The following is a 19,903-nucleotide window of genomic DNA, read 5'->3' on the forward strand; positions in this document are numbered from 1 at the left end:
GACGTCAGTCTTCTGATTCAGTGGGAAAATGTCTCAACACCTCATACATCTGTAGAGCTTTTGTATCGCTCGTTAGTTTTAAAGATTTCAAGTATGATCTAAATTCCTTTACTCTAGAAGAGTAACGTATCGGTACTGTTCTCTTATCTCATTGGTCACTTTAGTGCAGCGCCTGCTGTGCTGGGAAGAATACCACAGCTGCATCAGGAGAGAGAAAGAGTTATTTTTTATTTTTATTTTAAAACGAGTCTTCATTTAACAAGAAAGACGCTTTAACATGACATCTTTTTAACAATATGAACAAAGTCAGTCCTTCACATTAACATGTCCAATAAAGACTTATTTTCCAGAGAGAGGGGGGGGGGGGAGCCACTGTCAAAAACTTACAACAAAACAAATTCATTCAAAGCCCTGAAACCACATCTGTAGCAGGCTGAACAGTCTGACCCGTCTGGGACACCGGATAACCAGATCTCATGTTGGGTCTGTCTGCAAGCACCAAGGACAAGCCTCCCCTGTGCCAGGACTGAGGTGCACCAGATACCCGCTTGTAGCTATGGTCCCATGTACGATCCTCCGCTGGAGGTCACCTGTCCGTTTGTTAACGGGAGGTTGGTACAAGGACCACCAACAGCCCCTCGGGGACGATCCCACACCGAAAACATTCAGTCCACCTGGACACTTCCACCCTTGCCAGGGAGCGTAAGTTTGACAACTTCCACACTGATATAACAGGCTGCTTTTTTCCCCAGAGTCTCAAAGTCTCCCAGCTCCAGGGTCTTCAGAGACAACAGGATGTCCTTCTTATCTTGCCACTGTCCCACAGCAGGAGAGACAACCAGGGAAGGAAAGACATGCTCACACTCGTCATCCCATTGGTCAGATAGAGTATGACGCTCTGAGGGCCTCCAGGCGGGGAAGCACAGACCTCCTCCACCAGCATGAGCAGCAGTCTATCGGACCTGATGTTGAGCAGTTCAGCTGGATGGGTGATGGATGTCTTGATGAGATGACCCAGCTCAGCACTAGGTCTGCTTAGGAGGGCTGGAGGCCTAGGCTACGACAAACACTTGTTCCTGCTTCAGCCCCAGTCCGTGGATTTAACTGGTCTGGCACCTTTGTACCAGTCTGTCTTACAGGCGTGGCAGGTTTTAACACTCCATCGGGAAGCTGTGATGACGCCAGGGATAACGTCGGAAATCAGGAGAACTACTAGTCATCAGAGGTCATAAGTGCATGTCTGATGACTAGTAGTTCTCCTGATTTCCGACGTTAAATGCACTTATTGTAAGTCGCTTTGGATAAAAGCGTCGGCTAAATGACCGTAATGTCATGTAATGTCATGTAAATGTCATGTGACACAGCCAGCCTCTCTCAGGCTGGATCTCAGGCTAGCAGAAGACAAAACCTGAGAGGTGATGAAACTATTTCCAAACAAGAAACATCCCTGGCGTCATCGCAGCTTCCCGACGGAATGTTAAAACCTGCCACGCCTGTAAGACAGACTGGTAAAAAGGTGTCAGACCAGTTAAATCCACGGACTGGGGCTGAAGCAGGAACAAGCGTTTGTCGTAGCCTCGGCCTCCAGCCCTCCTAAGCAGCAAGCAGGCAGTATCCGTCCATGGCAGGCCAACGCTCTAGAGCCGTCTGAAGACCGATCCGTGATTTGGTGTCTACCAGGCCCTGTCCTCCCTCCTGTACCGGCAGGTACAGTATCAGCCATCTCAGCCAGAGCTATCCTGACCAGAGAAATCCACAACTGCCCTCTGAATCCCTTCAACCAGGCCCCTTGCTGGAGGTAAGACTATCTGTGTGTGTGTGTGTGTGTGTGTGTGTGTGTGTGTGTGTGTGTGTGTGTGTGTGTGTGTGTGTTTGTGAGAGAGGGGGGGGGGTTCTAAACCTGAACATTAATCAGGCATACTGTATTTGTGTATTTATTTTTCTGTTATCTTCGGGAGCTACAGGGAAAGCCTCAAAGATCTACCTGTCGATCGTGATCGACGGGTCGGCGACCATGGGCTTACAAGATTTCTTAAAAACGTCATTTTATTTTTATTTTATATTTTATTTACATTTATATTTTATTTAATTTTACAGAAATGATGAAAATCTGGCCTCTTCGGATCTTGGAAGGTCAGAAGAAATCTAGTCAGTAAAACATCAACACAAATCAAGCTTTGGCAGTTTAGTAGTGCTTGAAAAAGCACTGGGGGGAAAAGCAAAAACAAAAACAAACTGAGCTATGAAGACTCACCTTTTCTTTGGCTCTTGCAATGTCACAAGGCAGAGTGGCTGTTGTCACTGCTCCATAAAAACAAAAGGGAAACTAAATCTGGAAAAAAGGAAATTCGGTAACACTTTAGTATGGGGAACATAAAAAGCTTAATTACTAGTGAATTCGTAATGATCAAGATGCCACTTTAGCATGGGGAACATATTCTAAGTAACAAAAACTTAATTACTAGTGAATTAGTAATGATCAAGATGTCACTTTAGTATGGGGAATATATTCTAAGTAACAAAAACTTAATTACTAGTGAATTAGTAATGATCAAGATGTCACTTTAGTATGGGGAACATATTCTAAGTAACAAAAACTTAATTACTAGTGAATTAGTAATGATCAAGATGCCACTTTAGTATGGGGAACATATTCTAAGTAACAAAAACTTAATTTCTAGTGAATGAGTAATGATCAAGATGTCACTTTAGTATGGGGAACATATTCTAAGTAACAAAAACTTAATTACTAGTGAATTAGTAATGATCAAGATGTCACTTTAGTATGGGGAACATATTCTAAGTAACAAAAACTTAATTACTAGTGAATTAGTACTGATCAAGATGCCACTTTAATATGGGGAACATATTCTAAGTAACAAAAACTTAATTACTAGTGAATTAGTAATGATCAAGATGTCACTTTAGTATGGGGAACATATTCTAAGTAACAAAAACTTAATTACTAGTGAATGAGTAATGATCAAGATGTCACTTTAGTATGGGGAACATATTCTAAGTAACAAAAACTTAATTTCTAGTGAATTAGTAATGATCAAGATGCCACTTTAGTATGGGGAACATATTCTAAGTAACAAAAACTTAATTACTAGTGAATGAGTAATGATCAAGATGTCACTTTAGTATGGGGAACATATTCTAAGTAACAAAAACTTAATTACTAGTGAATTAGTAATGATCAAGATGCCACTTTAGTATGGGGAACATATTCTAAGTAACAAAAACTTAATTTACAGTAATTTAACACTATGAACACTTGTAGTTTTGTGTGTTGTTATGTAAGAACAGACCATATTCATTACGTGTTAGTAAGGGAGAATAACTCTTCTTGTGGTACTACCACCTTATAAAGGCCATACTAAGCAAAGCATATTGAGATGGTACTACTAATAAGCAATACTTCTGAGGTTATAGAGGGAAAACTCATAGTTCATGGCTTACTGGTTATATAATAAGGCCATGCAGAATAAGGCATTAATGAGTACGTAATGATGACCAATTAAGAGCCAATATGTTGCTAATTTGCATGCTAATAAGCACCTAATTAATGGTGACTACGTTCCCCATACTAAAGTGTTACCAGAAATTCCCAGATAACAAAGCTGCTGTGGCCCGGACCCGTCCCACACAACACCTTCATCCGGCCCACATACTGTGTGGAATGATGGCACTCGGGTGGTCCGCTCCTGTTTGCCAGATCTGGGCCAGAACCAAGCCATAGCAATGCCACATGTGCCACATATTTGCCAAAGGTGGCCCATATGTGTTTTGTGGTATTTGGGCCATATTCACCATTTACCACACGGGCCACTTCAGGGCCACATCCAGATTCCAGACCACATGTTGCCCAGAGCACCGCCTCTTTGCCATAAAAGGCCCACATGTGATTTGGCACATTTGGGCCATATTTGCTATTGTGGCGAATTCTACTGGAGTGTTCCTGCTCGAAGTTCATTTGCATATTACCCACGATGCAACTGAAGTGTCAATGTTTTGGTTATGTTGTGGGATATTGAACATGTTAAAAACCGATATATCTGTTACAGATAGGGGGGATGTGGTGGAAGGTGATGGGGACGTTACGAGAGACGTTGTATTAGACAACCTGCTATTTCCCCCCATGAGGGTAAAGAGGAGGCAAACAGATAAGGTCGCTTCTGTGGCCCAGAAAAGGAGATAAGCTGAGACCAGTACCAACTTGTGTCTGTTATGACTAGCTTGACTTGCGGTCATTAAAAGCTCGCTTGTTAACTCTGAGAGGTTTGCTGAGAAGTCCAGTATTTGACCATGTCACACTATGATACATGTGGGCCACTTCAGGCTCACATCCACTTTGTCAGGGCCAGAAGAAGACCATCAGTGCCGCATCGTGGCCTGAAGTGGCCCACATCCGGATGCTGTCTGAGTTTGGACTCTGTTGAAAAGGCATAAATAAAATGTAATTTTTGTGATGTGTTTGAAAGTAGTTTGCAATGTGCACCTAATTTCCCTTCCTATATGCTCCTGTATGAATCCGGAGCCTCTGGCTAGACCCGCCCAAAGGGGGGTCCGTCCTCCCTTGCTGCCATTCACCCCTATGCTAAAGCCAGGACTAGGGTAACGTCAATGAGAGGCTTGGGACGTGGGACCCCCGTACAGTCATTTTCAATTGCAGTAGGGGGCGCTGTCTGTATGTTGACACGGGGAGACCACTTTTGTGACTCCGAAATGTCAACATGGGAATATCATCAGTACTTTAACCAATTAGTCTGTTAAATTTACATGCGTATATTTTTCTCTTTGAAGTTTATTTTTCTCCGCCATCTTGGGGAGGCCGTTCCTCTCCCCTTCCTCCATGGCGGAGCCTCCTCTGGCACATACTATAACTGTTCACATGTCACATGTCGTCACTCCTGTCAGGAGCATCTAGTCCCTCGCATGAGGTTGTGAGTTGGTACACAACTGTGGGGCAAACGACGTGTAGATTGTGTCTTTCTGCGTGCTCAACAATCCAGGTAGGGGGATGGCAGAGAGTTGGATCAGTTCATCCACACGCACAGATTTAGCTGCGCACTACTACACTTCCCAGGGTGCAGTTGGGTCTTGTTTGCGCGCGCGTGTGTTAGGGAGGGGTGTTGTGGCTGACCACGTGACTTTGTCGCCCGAGAGAGATTTGCTCCCTCGGTAACACTTGTCAGGCGCCTCGACGCTGATCGTTTCTTTGTAATTAGAACATAAAGGTTAACATTTTTACACAAACTCTGTGTGTGTGTGTGTGTGTGCGTGTGTGTGTGTGTGCGTGTGTGTGTGTGAGAGAGAAAGAGGTGTGTGTGTGTGTGTGTGTGTGAGAGAGAGAGAGAGGTGTGTGTGTGTGTGTGTGTGTGTGTGTGTGTGTGTGTGTGTGTGTGTGTGTGTGAGAGAGAGAGAGGTGTGTGTGTGTGTGTGTGTGTGAGAGAGAGAGGTGTGTGTGTGTGTGTGTGTGTGTGTGTGTGTGTGTGTGTGTGTGAGAGAGAAAGGTGTGTGTGTGTGTGTGTGTGTGAGAGAGAGAAAGAGGTGTGTGTGTGTGCGTGTGTGTGTGTGTGAGAGAGAGAAAGAGGTGTGTGTGTGTGTGTGTGTGTGTGTGTGTGTGTGTGTGTGTGTGTGTGTGTGATAAGTTTAAGCGTATCGGGTGACACGCTTCTCTGAAGATGTATTCACTAAAATATAAAGACGTCTCTCCGCAAGCACGTTAGATGCGCGAAGTGGATTTGTTTGTTTGTTTGTTTTTGCACATTTAGAGCTTTAATGAGGTTGTTTCATAAACGTTACCTGAGTTGGAGCTTTTTCCCTGATTCTGGGCCGCGGTTAGGTTTGATGACAGGGTTCGGCTCGCTTCGGACCGGATGCTGGCCTATCCCCGTCAGGCTGCAGGCTGCTGGCCTATCAGGCTGGAGGCTGCTGGCCTATCAGGCTGCAGGCTGGAGGCTGCTGGCCTATCAGGTTGGAGGCTGCTGGCCTATCAGGCTGCTGGCCTATCAGGCTGGAGGCTGCTGGCCTATCAGGCTGCAGGCTGGAGGCTGCTGGCCTATCAGGTTGGAGGCTGCTGGCCTATCAGGCTGCTGGCCTATCAGGCTGGAGGCTGCTGGCCTATCAGGCTGCAGGCTGGAGGCTGCTGGCCTATCAGGTTGGAGGCTGCTGGCCTATCCCCGTCAGGCTGGAGGCTGCTGGCCTATCAGGTTGGAGGCTGCTGGCCTATCACCGTCAGGCTGGAGGCTGCTGGCCTATCACCGTCAGGCTGGAGGCTGCTGGCCTATCAGGCTGGAAGCTGCTGGCCTATCCCCGTCAGGCTGGAGGCTGCTGGCCTATCAGGTTGGAGGCTGCTGGCCTATCACCGTCAGGCTGGAGGCTGCTGGCCTATCACCGTCAGGCTGGAGGCTGCTGGCCTATCAGGCTGGAAGCTGCTGGCCTATCCCCGTCAGGCTGGAGGCTGCTGGCCTATCAGGTTGGAGGCTGCTGGCCTATCACCGTCAGGCTGGAGGCTGCTGGCCTATCACCGTCAGGCTGGAGGCTGCTGGCCTATCAGGCTGGAAGCTGCTGGCCTATCCCCGTCAGGCTGGAGGCTGCTGGCCTATCAGGTTGGAGGCTGCTGGCCTATCACCGTCAGGCTTGAGGATGCTGGCCTATCAGGCTGGAGGCTGCTGGCCTATCCCCGTCAGGCCAGCAGCCTCCAGCCTGCCAGACCGAACCCAGGGCTCCAAAGTTAATGGGCGTGTTTTGCTTCGGTTCCTCTTCGGGTCCCTCTCTCCTCGTGTGGGTGGCGTTGGCGTCAGTCCGGTTTCGGTCCTGTCTAACGGAATGGCCGCCGTCCTCCTGGCGCTTCTGAACCTCCTCCTCCTCCACCTCCGGCCCGCCTGCCTGGCTTCCCCGCCGAATTTCGTTCTCATTTTCGCCGACGACTTGGGTTTCGGTGATTTAGGCTGTTATGGTCATCCCAGTTCACTCACCCCCAACCTGGACCGCCTGGCGTCCGGAGGACTCCGCCTCACCGACTTCTACTGCACCAGTCCCGTCTGCAGCCCCTCCAGGTACCCGACAAGAGCTGGGGGTCCCCTCAGCTGGGGGGGTCTTCAGCTGGGGGGTTTCTTCAGCTGGGGGGTCTCTTCAGCTGGGGGACTCTTCAGCTGGGGGTCTCTTCAGCTGGGGGGACTCTTCAGCTGGGGGTCTCTTCAGCTGGGGGGTCTCTTCAGCTGGGGGACTCTTCAGCTGGGGGACTGTTCAGCTGGGGGTCTCTTCAGCTGGGGGGTCTCTTCAGCTGGGGGGTCTCTTCAGCTGGGGGACTCTTCAGCTGGGGGGTCTCTTCAGCTGGGGGGACTCTTCAGCTGGGGATCTCTTCAGCTGGGGGGTCTCTTCAGCTGGGGGTCTCTTCAGCTGGGAGACTCTTCAGCTGGGGGTCTGTTCAGCTGGGGGACTCTTCAGCTGGGGGACTGTTCAGCTGGGGGTCTCTTCAGCTGGGGGACTCTTCAGCTGGGGGGTCTCTTCAGCTGGGGGACTCTTCAGCTGGGGGACTGTTCAGCTGGGGGTCTCTTCAGCTGGGGGCACTTTTGGTGTCATATTATATCATATCATATTATATTATATCTATTATTAAGTGGTGTGGAACAAACATCTTAGCGTAGCTTTGATCGTCCTGCAAAATAAGTGTGACGTCATGACGCTCTTTTCAAAGTTGTAACAGCAACATGTGACGTCATGACACGTGATGGTCATGACAGTTTTCACTGTTTGGGGAAAAAGTTGGCTAAGTTGGCTTTATTCATATACATGAATAAAGTGAAGTTTCTTATTTCTGAAATAAAATACTCAGCTAGTAACGTGTTTGGTAATGACTTGTAATAACCATCCTGTCAGATCAGGACATATAAACCTTATCATTACTTACATGTGTAATAACCATCCTGTCAGATCAGGACATATAAACCTTATCATTACTTACATGTGTAATAACCATCCTGTCAGGTCAGGACATATAAACCTTATCATTACTTACATGTGTAATAACCATCCTGTCAGATCAGGACATATAAACCTTATCATTACTTACATGTGTAATAACCATCCTGTCAGATCAGGACATATAAACCTTATCATTACTTACATGTGTAATAACCATCCTGTCAGGTCAGGACATATAAACCTTATCATTACTTACATGTGTAATAACCATCCTGTCAGATCAGGACATATAAACCTTATCATTACTTACATGTGTAATAACCATCCTGTCAGATCAGGACATATAAACCTTATCATTACTTACATGTGTAATAACCATCCTGTCAGATCAGGACATATAAACCTTATCATTACTTACATGTGTAATAACCATCCTGTCAGGACATATAAACCTTATCATTACTTACATGTGTAATAACCATCCTGTCAGGTCAGGACATATAAACCTTATCATTACTTACATGTGTAATAACCATCCTGTCAGGTCAGGACATATAAACCTTATCATTACTTACATGTGTAATAACCATCCTGTCAGGTCAGGACATATAAACCTTATCATTACTTACATGTGTAATAACCATCCTGTCAGATCAGGACATATAAACCTTATCATTACTTACATGTGTAATAACCATCCTGTCAGGACATATAAACCTTATCATTACTTACATGTGTAATAACCATCCTGTCAGGTCAGGACATATAAACCTTATCATTACTTACATGTGTAATAACCATCCTGTCAGGTCAGGACATATAAACCTTATCATTACTTACATGTGTAATAACCATCCTGTCAGATCAGGACATATAAACCTTATTATTACTTACATGTGTAATAACCATCCTGTCAGGACATATAAACCTTATCATTACTTACATGTGTAATAACCATCCTGTCAGATCAGGACATATAAACTTATCATTACTTACATGTGTAATAACCATCCTGTCAGGACATATAAACCTTATCATTACTTACATGTGTAATAACCATCCTGTCAGGTCAGGACATATAAACCTTATCATTACTTACATGTGTAATAACCATCCTGTCAGGTCAGGACATATAAACCTTATCATTACTTACATGTGTAATAACCATCCTGTCAGATCAGGACATATAAACCTTATTATTACTTACATGTGTAATAACCATCCTGTCAGATCAGGACATATAAACCTTATCATTACTTACATGTGTAATAACCATCCTGTCAGGACATATAAACCTTATCATTACTTACATGTGTAATAACCATCCTGTCAGATCAGGACATATAAACCTTATCATTACATTTGTGCACATGAAAGAGTCACACTTCTGCTATGACTGCTCATGCGCCTCTGGCAATTCTCGTTTCCATGGCAACCATGTTTGAAAATGCAAATAACCAAATATTACAGTTAGGATATGCAATAGAAATTAACTGTTAGAATCAGAACCAGAATGCTTTATTGATCCCCGAGGCGAAATTGGGTTCTACTACAGACACCGACGCTCTAGTAAGAAAAAACTAAAAACTAACAAGATAACAGGAAAATAGAAACTAAAAAAAACAGAGACAAATAGAGATAAAAGATAAAATAAGAAATAGAAATAAGAACAAAATATATCAACGAGCGTGGTGCACATAACAACACCCTATCTATACTGCACTAGCGCAGCACACAACAACAGCACAAACAAAACCTGACAGGGTAACACAAGTGGGAGGGCAGACCAGTGACCCTGAACCCCGAGTGTGTGACCCTCTGAGGGAGGAGCTGTACAGTCTGATGGTCACAGGCAGCAATGACCTCCTGTGGCGCCCCCTGTGGTGCTTTTCAGCAGAATGAGTCTATTACCCAATTTCCCCTCGGGGATGAATAAAATATTCTGATTGTGATTCTAAAAGTACTCCTGGGCCCGAGCAGCGCGTCATGGAGTGGGTGGGAGACATTGTCCATGATGGCACATAACTTCAGCAGCGTCCTCCTCTCAGAAACCGCCGCCAGCGAGTGCAGCGCCACCCCCACAACACAAGTCTAAAACATATCAAGACTGCTAATTGTAAGAATATGTCATTAAAACATTCAGCAGTGTGAAGATTTTTACTGGGCTTTTTAAAGACTAAACAAGGGGTTTATGAGGGCAATTCATACTTGAATGTTTGCTTGCTTTTAATCCTGGACCACAGATCAGTTATACTTATTTAGAGTTAATGGGTGCCTGGGGCTCGTGTGGAGCAGGTCAAAGGTGGTGCTGAAAGTGCCTCTTCTGTTTAAACCGGTAAGGGCCCGAGAACGGAGGAATGGGTGGGAAGCCCACTTGAGTGTCACAAGACACGGTCCTGGAGGGTCCTACCTGTCTTGCTTGCGTGGAATTGAATAATTGCCACGACAGGTTAAATTCCAAGTTAAAGAGATGTAAATTAGGCTTAGATTTAAAAGAAAATCTACATTTATGAATATAACATTTCCACCTTAAAATCATAAGGTTAACCATGTATTCAGGAGACTTTTTATCGGGGATGTAAAAAGCAAATCTCTGCAGGTCAGTCTGGAGAGCGGTCCTCTGAAAGTGAGGTGGTAAATTAGCCTAAAAGTCTCTGGCACACTGGGAACTGAAAAATGAGAGTCATCCTGAGATTTGCAAAACGTGCATGTTTTTATTCATGAATTCAGCTGAATTAATATCGTCTGGTTACATATTATGAATGAGATTGAAGTGAGCTGCCCTTGTTTGGTCGGGTATGGGGAACTAATATGGGAGAAGCCAAGCTTTATTCCAGGTTAAAGCTGAGTGAGTAGCGTTCCAAAACAATTTGCCTCTGGGTTTTTGGTCTTTAGTTCAGACACATCTCTCACATATTTTCCCCCATCTGGGGTCATCGGTAATCTACATTAACACATTTATACTGATAATAAGGTTATCAGTGTTATTAATGTCAGTAAAAGTTAAGTGCATCGTATAATGATGATACTGATCTTTATTTACTAAATTGTTCTCATTTTATCACTTGAGGGGCCTTTTTATTTGTCTTGTTCTAGTGTGCAATATTACGTTATTATCAGTCATATGATTATGTCAAGCCAATATACACCGATCAGCCAAAACATTAAAACCACCTGCCTAATATTGTAGATCCCCCTCGTGCAGCCTTGACAGCTCTGACCCATCGAGGCGTGGACTCCACAAGACCTCTTAAGGTGTCCTCTGGTATCTTGCACCGCACCAAGACATTAGCAGAAGATAACAATAATAATAAAATAACCTTTATTCATTCCCAAAGGGAAATTCAGGTGTAGATAGCAGCAAAGAGGGTAAGATCCTTTAAGTCCTATAAGTTGAGAGGTGGGGCCTCCACGGATCCGACTTGATTTTCCAGCATATCCCACAGATGCTCGATCAGATTAAGATCTGGGAAATTTAGAGGTAAACGCAACACCTTGAACTCTTTGTCATGGTCAAATCTCAACACGATTTCTGCACAATTTTTGTGGCGAGGCAGGGTGCATTATCCTGCTGATAGAGGCCACTGCCACCAGGGAGTACTGTTGCCATGAAAGGGTGTACCTGGTCTGCAACGATGTTTAGCTAGGTGGTACGTGTCAAAGTAACATCCACATGACTGCCAGGACCCAAGGTTTCCCCAGCAGAACATGGCCCAGAGCATCACACTGCCTCCACCGGCTTGCCTTCTTCCCATAGTGCATCCTGGTGCCATCTCTTCCCCAGGTGAACGACGCACATGCACCCAGCGGTCCACATGATGGAAAAGAAAATATGATTCGTCAGACCGGGCCACCTTCTTCCATTGCTCCACGGTCCAGTTCTGACGCTCACGTGCCCATCGTAGGCGCTTTCAGCGGTGGACAGGGGTCATCATGAGTACTGTGACCGGTCTGCAGCTACGCAGCCCCATACACAGCAAGCTGTGATGCACTGTGTGTCCTAACACCTGTCTGTCATAGCCAGCGTTAACTTCTTCAGCAATTTGAGCTACAGTCAGTGTGTTTACATGCACAGTGAAGTGGAGCTACGGGTACAGCTCCATTAGGCCATGTAACTGGACTGCTGTCGTTGTCCCAGTATACAAGAACCGGGGAAGAATCCATTTATTGACGGAAGTATGTCCGACCCCGGTAGGGTAGGTGGCGATATGCCCCCTTTCAGCTGGTTGCTACTGGGTGAAAGACCACCGCGGGAACTATGGATCATGTGCAGAACGCCTAGGCCGGTACAGTAGCTCTTCTGTGGGGTCAGACCAGATGGCTAGCCTTCACTCCCCATGTGCCTCAGTGAGCCTTGGGCGCCCGTGACCCTGTCACCTGTTCGACGGTTGTCCTTTTTCAGACCACTTTTGGTAGGTACTGACCACTGCATACCAGGAACACCCCACAAGACCTTCACAGTCACTCAGATCCTTACTCTTGCCCATTTCCCCTGCTTCCGACACATCAGCTTCAAGAACTGACTGTCAACTGACAACGTTTTTCCAGAGATTGGGTATGCAGCAAGAATTAAAACTTTGTCACAAAGGTTGTTGTTTTTTTCTCAATACCAATTTGTCCTTTTTTCCCAGATGATAAACCTGTCTATATGGATGTCACAGTATCCAGCCCATGTTAATGTAGTGTTCATAAATGTTTAAAAATCCCTCCATGGACATTACAGCCATTGCTTCACTTAAATGAATGACCCTGTTTTGTAATGGTTGCTTTCAGGGCTTCTCTGCTAACAGGCCGCTACCAGACCCGTTCGGGAATCTACCCCGGAGTGCTGTACCCAGGTTCAGTAGGGGGTCTTCCCCTTAATGAGACCACCATTGCTGAGATGCTGAAAACAGTGGGTTATGCCACCGCTGCCGTCGGAAAGTGGCACCTGGGATTTGGGCCTAATGGGACGTACCTCCCCACCAATCAGGGATTTGACAAATACCTTGGGGTCCCCTACTCACATGACATGGTCAGTGTGGCTGAGCTTTGCTCCTACAAGAATTTTAGCCGCTTAAAAAAGGAAATCGAGCTCTGAGAAAATGATGGCAAAAGAAAAAATATAGAACCAACAATAGTGCTTAGGACTGTAGAAAACGGGAGGTTTTGGCTGATATGTTGAATTTCTACTGAAATAGGCGTTAATTACAAGCCTATCCTTTATTTTTCCCTGTCTTTCTCTTAATACCTTTCTCAGGGTCCCTGTCGGAACCTGACTTGTTTCCCTCCAGATGTAAAGTGCTTCGGATACTGTGACATCGGCAGAGTGACTGTCCCCCTGATGCAAAATGAGTTCATAAAGCAGCAGCCTGTGGACTTCCTGGATCTGGAGAGGGCGTACAGCGACTTCGCTAGCGATTTCATCACCAAGGCAACCACAAAAAAACAGCCCTTCTTCCTTTATTATCCTTCTCATGTAAGCAACAGGAATGAATATAAGGATGAATATATATCAAGTAAGCAACAGGACGAATATGAGACATTTATTGTTCAGTAATTTGTTCAGAGATATTTGGAGGGCATCACCAGTTGGGTTGAACCCCTGGCTGACAGAATCTAACTTGTTGCAAGATGTCTGACTCCAAGTTTAAAACATTCTCTTTAAGCTTTCTACTCGGGCATCCGGGTAGCGTAGCGGTCTATTCCGTTGCCTACCAACACAAGGATCGCTGGTTCGAATCCCCGTGTTACCTCTTCCTTGGTCAGGCATCCCTACAGACACAATTGGCCGTGTCTGTGGGTGGGAAGCCGGATGTGGGTATGTGTCCTGGTCGCTGCACTAGCACCTCCTCTGGTCAGTCAGGGCACCGGTTCAGGGGGGGGGACTGGGGGGGGATAGCGTGATCCTCCTACGCGCTACATCCCCCTGGTGAAACTCCTCACTGTCAGGGGAAAAGAAGCGGCTGGTGACTCCACATGTATGGGAGGAGACATGTGGTAGTCTGCAGCCCTCCCTGGATCAGCAGAGGGGGTGGAGCAGAGACCGGGACGGCTCGGAAGAGTGGGGTACTTGGCCAAGTACAACTGGGGAGAAAAAGGGGGGGGGGTAGGGAGGTAGTAGCTTTCTCTGGTGTCCATCCAGTCTGTAAGGAGTAGCCAGACCAAATTCTTTTTAAATGGCGGTGCATTTGACCAATTGTTTTGTTTTGTTTTTTCAAACAATATCTGAAATCCCTCTCTGCTAGCACACCCACTACCCCCAGTACGCAGGTCCAGGAGCAGCTGGGCGGTCTCTGAGAGGTCCCTTTGGAGATGCTTTGTTGGAGTTTGACACCACTGTTGGAAACCTCCTGGCAACCCTTGAGCGGACAGGGGTGATCAACAACACACTCGTATTCTTTACTGCTGATAATGGGTAGGCTGCTGACTCGGCTTTTTTATAGATGGATGGATTTATTTTGGTCTTTTTATGGTCTTTTTATTGATTGATGTTACGTAGAGGTGCACCTTGATTTAGCTGAGTTGAATTTCAGTGTTCTGTGTGTGTGTATTTTCTTCCGAAAACGCAAGACTAAAACAGTGAAAACACAAAACTTAATGTTTATGTGATTTTTAAGTTGACGTCTGTGTTCATAAATGTGTCGACATTTTTATCTAGCTTCACATGAGTTGTGGTTTTAAAAGTTCAATTTCAGTTCAAAGGTCAAGGTGCCATTTATCTTTGCCCTCCAGTAATCTGACATTTATGGCACCGGTGCAATATGAAATGTTATTACCCTTTTGTCAAACGGCATGTTATTCATCTGTCCACGGGCAGGCCTGAACTGATGCGGATGTCTCGTGGCGGTAATTCAGGCCCACTGAAGTGTGGGAAAGGCACTACCTATGAGGGAGGAATGAGAGAGCCAGCCATAGCCTACTGGCCGGGAACCATTAGGCCAGGTTTGTACCAGGCCTCACAGTGCTCAGTCTCATTCACCTGCCCAGTCTTTGGACCAGATATCATCAGTTGATCAGAAGTAGAGTCTGATTTATGGGCCAAATAAATGTGTACTCGTGTAAGATTAGACAGGCATGGGCGCAAGTCCATGAATACTGGGATGGCATCGAGCACTTTACCTGTGTCTCCGTCCATAGGGTTAGTGGTTGTGTCAGGAAGGGCATCTGATGTAAAATTTTGCCAAGTCATTATGCGGCTTGACAAGACTATACGGGATCAATTAAGGCCGGGGTTAACAGCGGCTGCCATTGGTGCGGTGCAGGGTACCGATGGAAACTGTCTAATCTACTGTGGCGAACCCTGAGAAACGGGGAACAAGCCACAAGAAGAAGATGGAAGATTAGGCTGTAGGTTCTTCTGTGAATCACATAAAATACTAACACAGTGACAAAATAATTAAAGCAGTAAAGAATGGAATAAGTATGATTAGATTGAGAGTAAAATATTAAAACTAGAAATGTAAGAAATACTGTCGTAAATGACATTCATATAGTGACTGACTAGATAGATAATTGTCCTCACAGAGGGAATTGTATACCATAGACAGTGCATTTTATACAGAACACAGCAAATCGGGGCATCCACGTGGTGTGGTGGTCTGTTCTGTTGCCTACCAACACGGGGATCACCAGTTCGAATCCCCGTGTTGCCTCCAGCTTGGTCGGCGTCCCTACAGACACAATTGGCCGTGTCTGCAGGTGGGAAGCCGGACGTGGGTATGTGTCTTGGTCGCTGCACTAGCGCCTCCTCTGGTTGTTCGGGGCACCTGTTCTGGGGCAATAGCGTGATCCTCCCACGCACTACGTCCCCCTGGGGAAACTCCTCACTGTCAAGTGAAAAGCGGCTGGTGACTCCACATGTATGGGAGGAGACATGTGGTAGTCTGCAGCCCTCCCCGGATCAGCAGAGGGGGTGGAGCAGCGACCGGGATGGCTCGGAAGAGTGGGGTAATTGGTCAAATACAATTGGGGAGAAAAGGGGGGGGGGATCCAAAAAAATAAAGAACACAACAGACAGATCTTAAACCAGATCAAACTTAAATACTGCAAAGTACTCAAATACAGAAGAGATGGAAAATCATACAGATGTACATGGATACAGTCCCCGGTAGACCCCACAATACTTACAACGAAACAGCACAGATCCACATGCACACTCAGCACACATACAGCTGCAGGATACACCTCTCACGTAAGCAACAGCACAGGGTGTTTCAATACAGTTAGTCATAAGGGCATCACAGGAGGCGTTTATTCAGTGCCCCCTAAGGCGTAGAGAACAGAACGTAGGCTGAAACAGGCCCTTGTTGCACCTAGGCATCCTGTTTCTGCTGCTGCTGCGGAGATGTGTACAGTGAAGGTGGATTGAGGGTGATCCGAGACATGAGCTACTTGAAGTACCACCGGTGTCATTGCTGTGATGATAAAATAAGCGGGGAGTGAGGAACCGGACTATGAGCTTACACTTGATGTCTCTGTGTGCAACGTTTATGGATGTCAGTTGTATCTTTGGGCAAGACTGAGGTTATTGTCAAGCCTGATTCCCTGGTACATTATAGATACATTTTTGTCCTACGAGAGGATATTTTTTCACCTTTTGTACATATACAGTAAATACATGTACACATACTGTACATCTCACATTTACAAGATGGTAGTGAGACCAGCTATGTTGTACGGTGTGGAGACAGTGGCACTGATGAAAAGACAGGAGGTGGCGCTGGAGGTGGCAGAGATGAAGATGATAAGATTTTCATTGGGAGTGATGAAGAAGGACAGGATTAGGAACGAGTATATTAGAGGGACAGCTCAGGTTGGACGGTGTGGAGACAAAGCAAGAGAGGCAAGATTGAGATGGTTTGGACATGTGTGGAGGAGAGATGCTGGGTATATTGGGAGAAGGATGCTGAATATGGAGCTGCCAGGGAAGAGGAGAAGAGGAAGGCCAAAGAGGAGGTTTGTGGATGTGGTGAGGGAGGACATGCAGGTGGCTGGTGTGACAGAGGAAGATGCAGAGGACAGGAAGACATGGAAACGGATGATCTGCTGTGGCGACCCCTAACGGGAGCAGCTGAAAGTAGTAGTAGTAGTATAGTATTAGTATAGTAGTAGTAGTACTATAGTAATAGTAGTAGTATCTATATCCCCATCCTTTTTAGCATTATACTGGCTCTTAAATTAGATGAAGTGCTTACAATCATATAGGCTGTTTGTCAATGTCAAAAAAGTTGCACCAATCAATTTGCAAAATGTCTGTTGCTCTCCTGTGACTATTGAGCTGCATGCAGTTCTTTTGTAAATATGTATGTATCTTTGTTTGTACCCTGTTTACGATATACTCACTTTAAACTGGATCTCTGCATCACCGCATGAATCCCTCAGGTGTGACCCATGAGCTGGCCAGCACTCTGGATATCCTACCCACCATTGCAAGGCTGGCAGGAACACAACTACCACAGGTTCAGCTGGATGGGGTGGATATGACAGAAATCTTACTCCACCATGGAAAGGTAGATATCTCGTCCCAACTCAGTATAGCTCACAGTGTTTTAAATGTCTAATTAATGAATCTATTTTCATGTTTGTTGTTTTTTTCTAGAGTAAGAGGGAGGCGATGATGTTCTATCCCACAGACCCCAGTGAAAAATACAGCCTGTTTGCTCTTAGGCTTGGGAAGTACAAGGCACATTTCTACACACGTGGTATGTACAGCATGTTTGCTGAAATGTCAAGAAAAATCACAACTGTTGAGTCATAAAAATCAAGTGGTTTTGACTCTTTTTCATGTTTGGGTGCCAGGTGCTACCCACAGTGGAACGACCCCAGACAAAGACTGCCAAGTATTCGCGGTCCTCAAAGCCCATGATCCTCCACTTATTTTTGACCTGGAAGCTGACCCATCTGAGAATTACCCTCTTTCGCTGGTGGACAGACCTGACCTCCAAGCCCTAGTGCACAAGATCCTGATGGTCAAAGCCCAGTTTGAAGCTACCATGGTGTTTGGAGAGAGCCAGACAGGAAAAGGTACTGACCCCAAGTTGGAGCCCTGCTGCACCCCGCAGTGTAGCCCTAAACCCAGCTGCTGCCAATGCTGAGAGCAGTTCTTGCAACTGCTGCTCAAACTGTAACTATGTGGGAGAGGCAGATGATATTGCACTGATTTCTGAACAATCAGTGAATGAAAGGACAAAATGTAGCAGCAAAGATTCCTGCTGATTGTGTAATTATTTGCTAAAGTATGGCTGGTATGTCTGAGATTGGTTTATGTATGAGAACTTGCATATGAATTGATGTTGATTCTAAAATCTAACACTTGATGCACATGACTATTTCCTCAGTGAGGACAAGTACTCCGATGACTTTTTCAGTATGCTAATTGTTCTGAATCTGAAAGTTTTTGGAGCCCATCCAAATACTTCCTGGCTAACATGCCTGGACTTGATTACTTGAATACAGCATAATACCAGTTCTTTGCGCTTTTTTACCCACATCTTTTCCTCTCTGACATTAGGTGCTTTCACACTTCACTTAGCCATGGGCAAATATTCACACTACTTTATAAGTGGGTTGGCACCAACTTTAGCTCAGGGCCAGCTGGCCCGGCTCTGGAGGAGGGCTAACTGTGACGTGTTGGAGTTAGCTCCAGAGACCACTGAAAATACGGTACTGAAATGGATAGTGTGAAAGGGTGTCAGTACTTGATGGAAGAATTCTCATTGATCAGCTAATGCCGGGGCTAAAAGTAAATATGGGGCAACCAAATTGAAGTGTGAATACGGGCTAACTTATTCCTGGGGATGAATTTAGCCTGGGGCTAAACTCTTCAAGTGTAAAAGCACCTCTTTTTGTCTATTAGACTTACTAAGCACAATAATCAAAAACTCGGGATTTCCACTGTGCCCTTAATCATAATTTTACATTCAGGATGAATTATTCAAATGTAAAAATGTTATCAGAACAATAACGCAAGAAACTTGAAAATAATTAAGACGGAAACAAAAGCTTTTGGACATCAAGCATATATTTTATTCATAAGACCAAACCCATGACAAGGCAGAGTGATTTTTTTTTTTTGTCATTTTATTCTTTGTTTTTCCTTTTTAATTTTACAAGTCCTTTTTTAAAGATACAAGATAGGATATGGTTGTTCTGTCACATACTGATTTGCTCTAGGTATACAGTGAAGAATCTTGTTTCTTAAATAAAGTCAAAAGTTTGGTTTAACTGTTTATGTATGTTTCAGTGGCTACAGGACTAGGTCATCCTCAGAGATCGGCTTGTGTAACTATGTAAAAAAAAAGGTTTCAACTAAGCTATAACGAGATAGAAAAACAAAGTCAGAAGCAAACAGGTACAGATCAGAGATGGGGCACACTGTTGGAGCTCAAAGGCAATTTACTATAATTGGCAAGATGCAATAACAGATTTCTTATGGCAGCCAACTCGATCACTATTCAGCTGTAACTTCAGATTGGTCAGTACTCTCGTGGGTGTGTCACACAATAATAATAATAATAATAACATCTCACAAATGCAGTCAAATGTGCTGCTGAAGCCCGTCAGCGGAGTGCTCCGGAGATAATTCCCAACTCAGGATGCCTCCCGTATGACAGACGCTGGTAACACCTTTTGTTGGAGATGTAAGACGCGGAGATAAGACGATGGGAGATTACAGAAGTTAACAGCTATTTTTTCCCCCCTTTTCCTTCAGGGTTTTTAATCTGGTTGTGATCTTTTTGAAATTTTGTCTTTTCGACTAATGTACATATTCATTTCGGTAACATACTTAACATAAAGGACACGGCACTATCTTTTAGATTCGCTATTTTATATACATGATCTAACTGACAGCAATACACATGTAGTTAACACACCCTACTGCCTTCCCGCTAAATCAACTACCAAATTAACTTCCGCCATTGGAATTTCACAGATTCGAGGAGCTCGTTCTGTGATCGGTGATTTAAAAGCTGAACTTTAAAGAGCGAGA

General features: G+C 45.1%; 1 protein-coding gene and 1 long non-coding RNA gene across 2 annotated transcripts; one reads left to right on the plus strand and one right to left on the minus strand.

Moving 5' to 3' along the window:
• Positions 1-2,110: 2,110 nt before the first annotated feature.
• Positions 2,111-5,899, minus strand: LOC130114808 (uncharacterized). The gene is made up of 3 exons (XR_008810423.1): positions 5,809-5,899; positions 2,255-2,332; positions 2,111-2,145 (listed from the first exon to the last, which is right to left on the minus strand). It is a non-coding gene; the product is annotated as an uncharacterized LOC130114808 (long non-coding RNA).
• An 845-nt stretch (positions 5,900-6,744) lies between these two features.
• Positions 6,745-19,137, plus strand: arsa (arylsulfatase A). Its single transcript, XM_056281698.1, has 8 exons — positions 6,745-7,064; positions 12,706-12,946; positions 13,172-13,390; positions 14,160-14,329; positions 14,732-14,856; positions 17,296-17,423; positions 17,513-17,615; positions 17,713-19,137. Exons 1-8 carry the CDS (start codon positions 6,835-6,837, stop codon positions 18,006-18,008), a joined length of 1,512 nt encoding a protein of 503 aa, XP_056137673.1. The 5' UTR covers positions 6,745-6,834; the 3' UTR covers positions 18,009-19,137.
• Positions 19,138-19,903: the final 766 nt, after the last annotated feature.

The sequence above is a fragment of the Lampris incognitus genome, chromosome 6, assembly GCF_029633865.1.
Source record: "Lampris incognitus isolate fLamInc1 chromosome 6, fLamInc1.hap2, whole genome shotgun sequence".
Lineage (NCBI taxonomy): Eukaryota > Metazoa > Chordata > Actinopteri > Lampriformes > Lampridae > Lampris > Lampris incognitus.

Bases quoted from the DNA above. Each gene is read 5' to 3' on its own strand.
- arsa (XM_056281698.1), top strand. From the start codon at position 6,835: ATGGCCGCCGTCCTCCTGGCGCTTCTGAACCTCCTCCTCCTCCACCTC. The intron at 14,857-17,295 runs GTTTGTACCAGG...TGAATCCCTCAG, and splicing joins GCCGGGAACCATTAGGCCAG to GTGTGACCCATGAGCTGGCC. The intron at 17,616-17,712 runs GTATGTACAGCA...TTTGGGTGCCAG, and splicing joins GGCACATTTCTACACACGTG to GTGCTACCCACAGTGGAACG.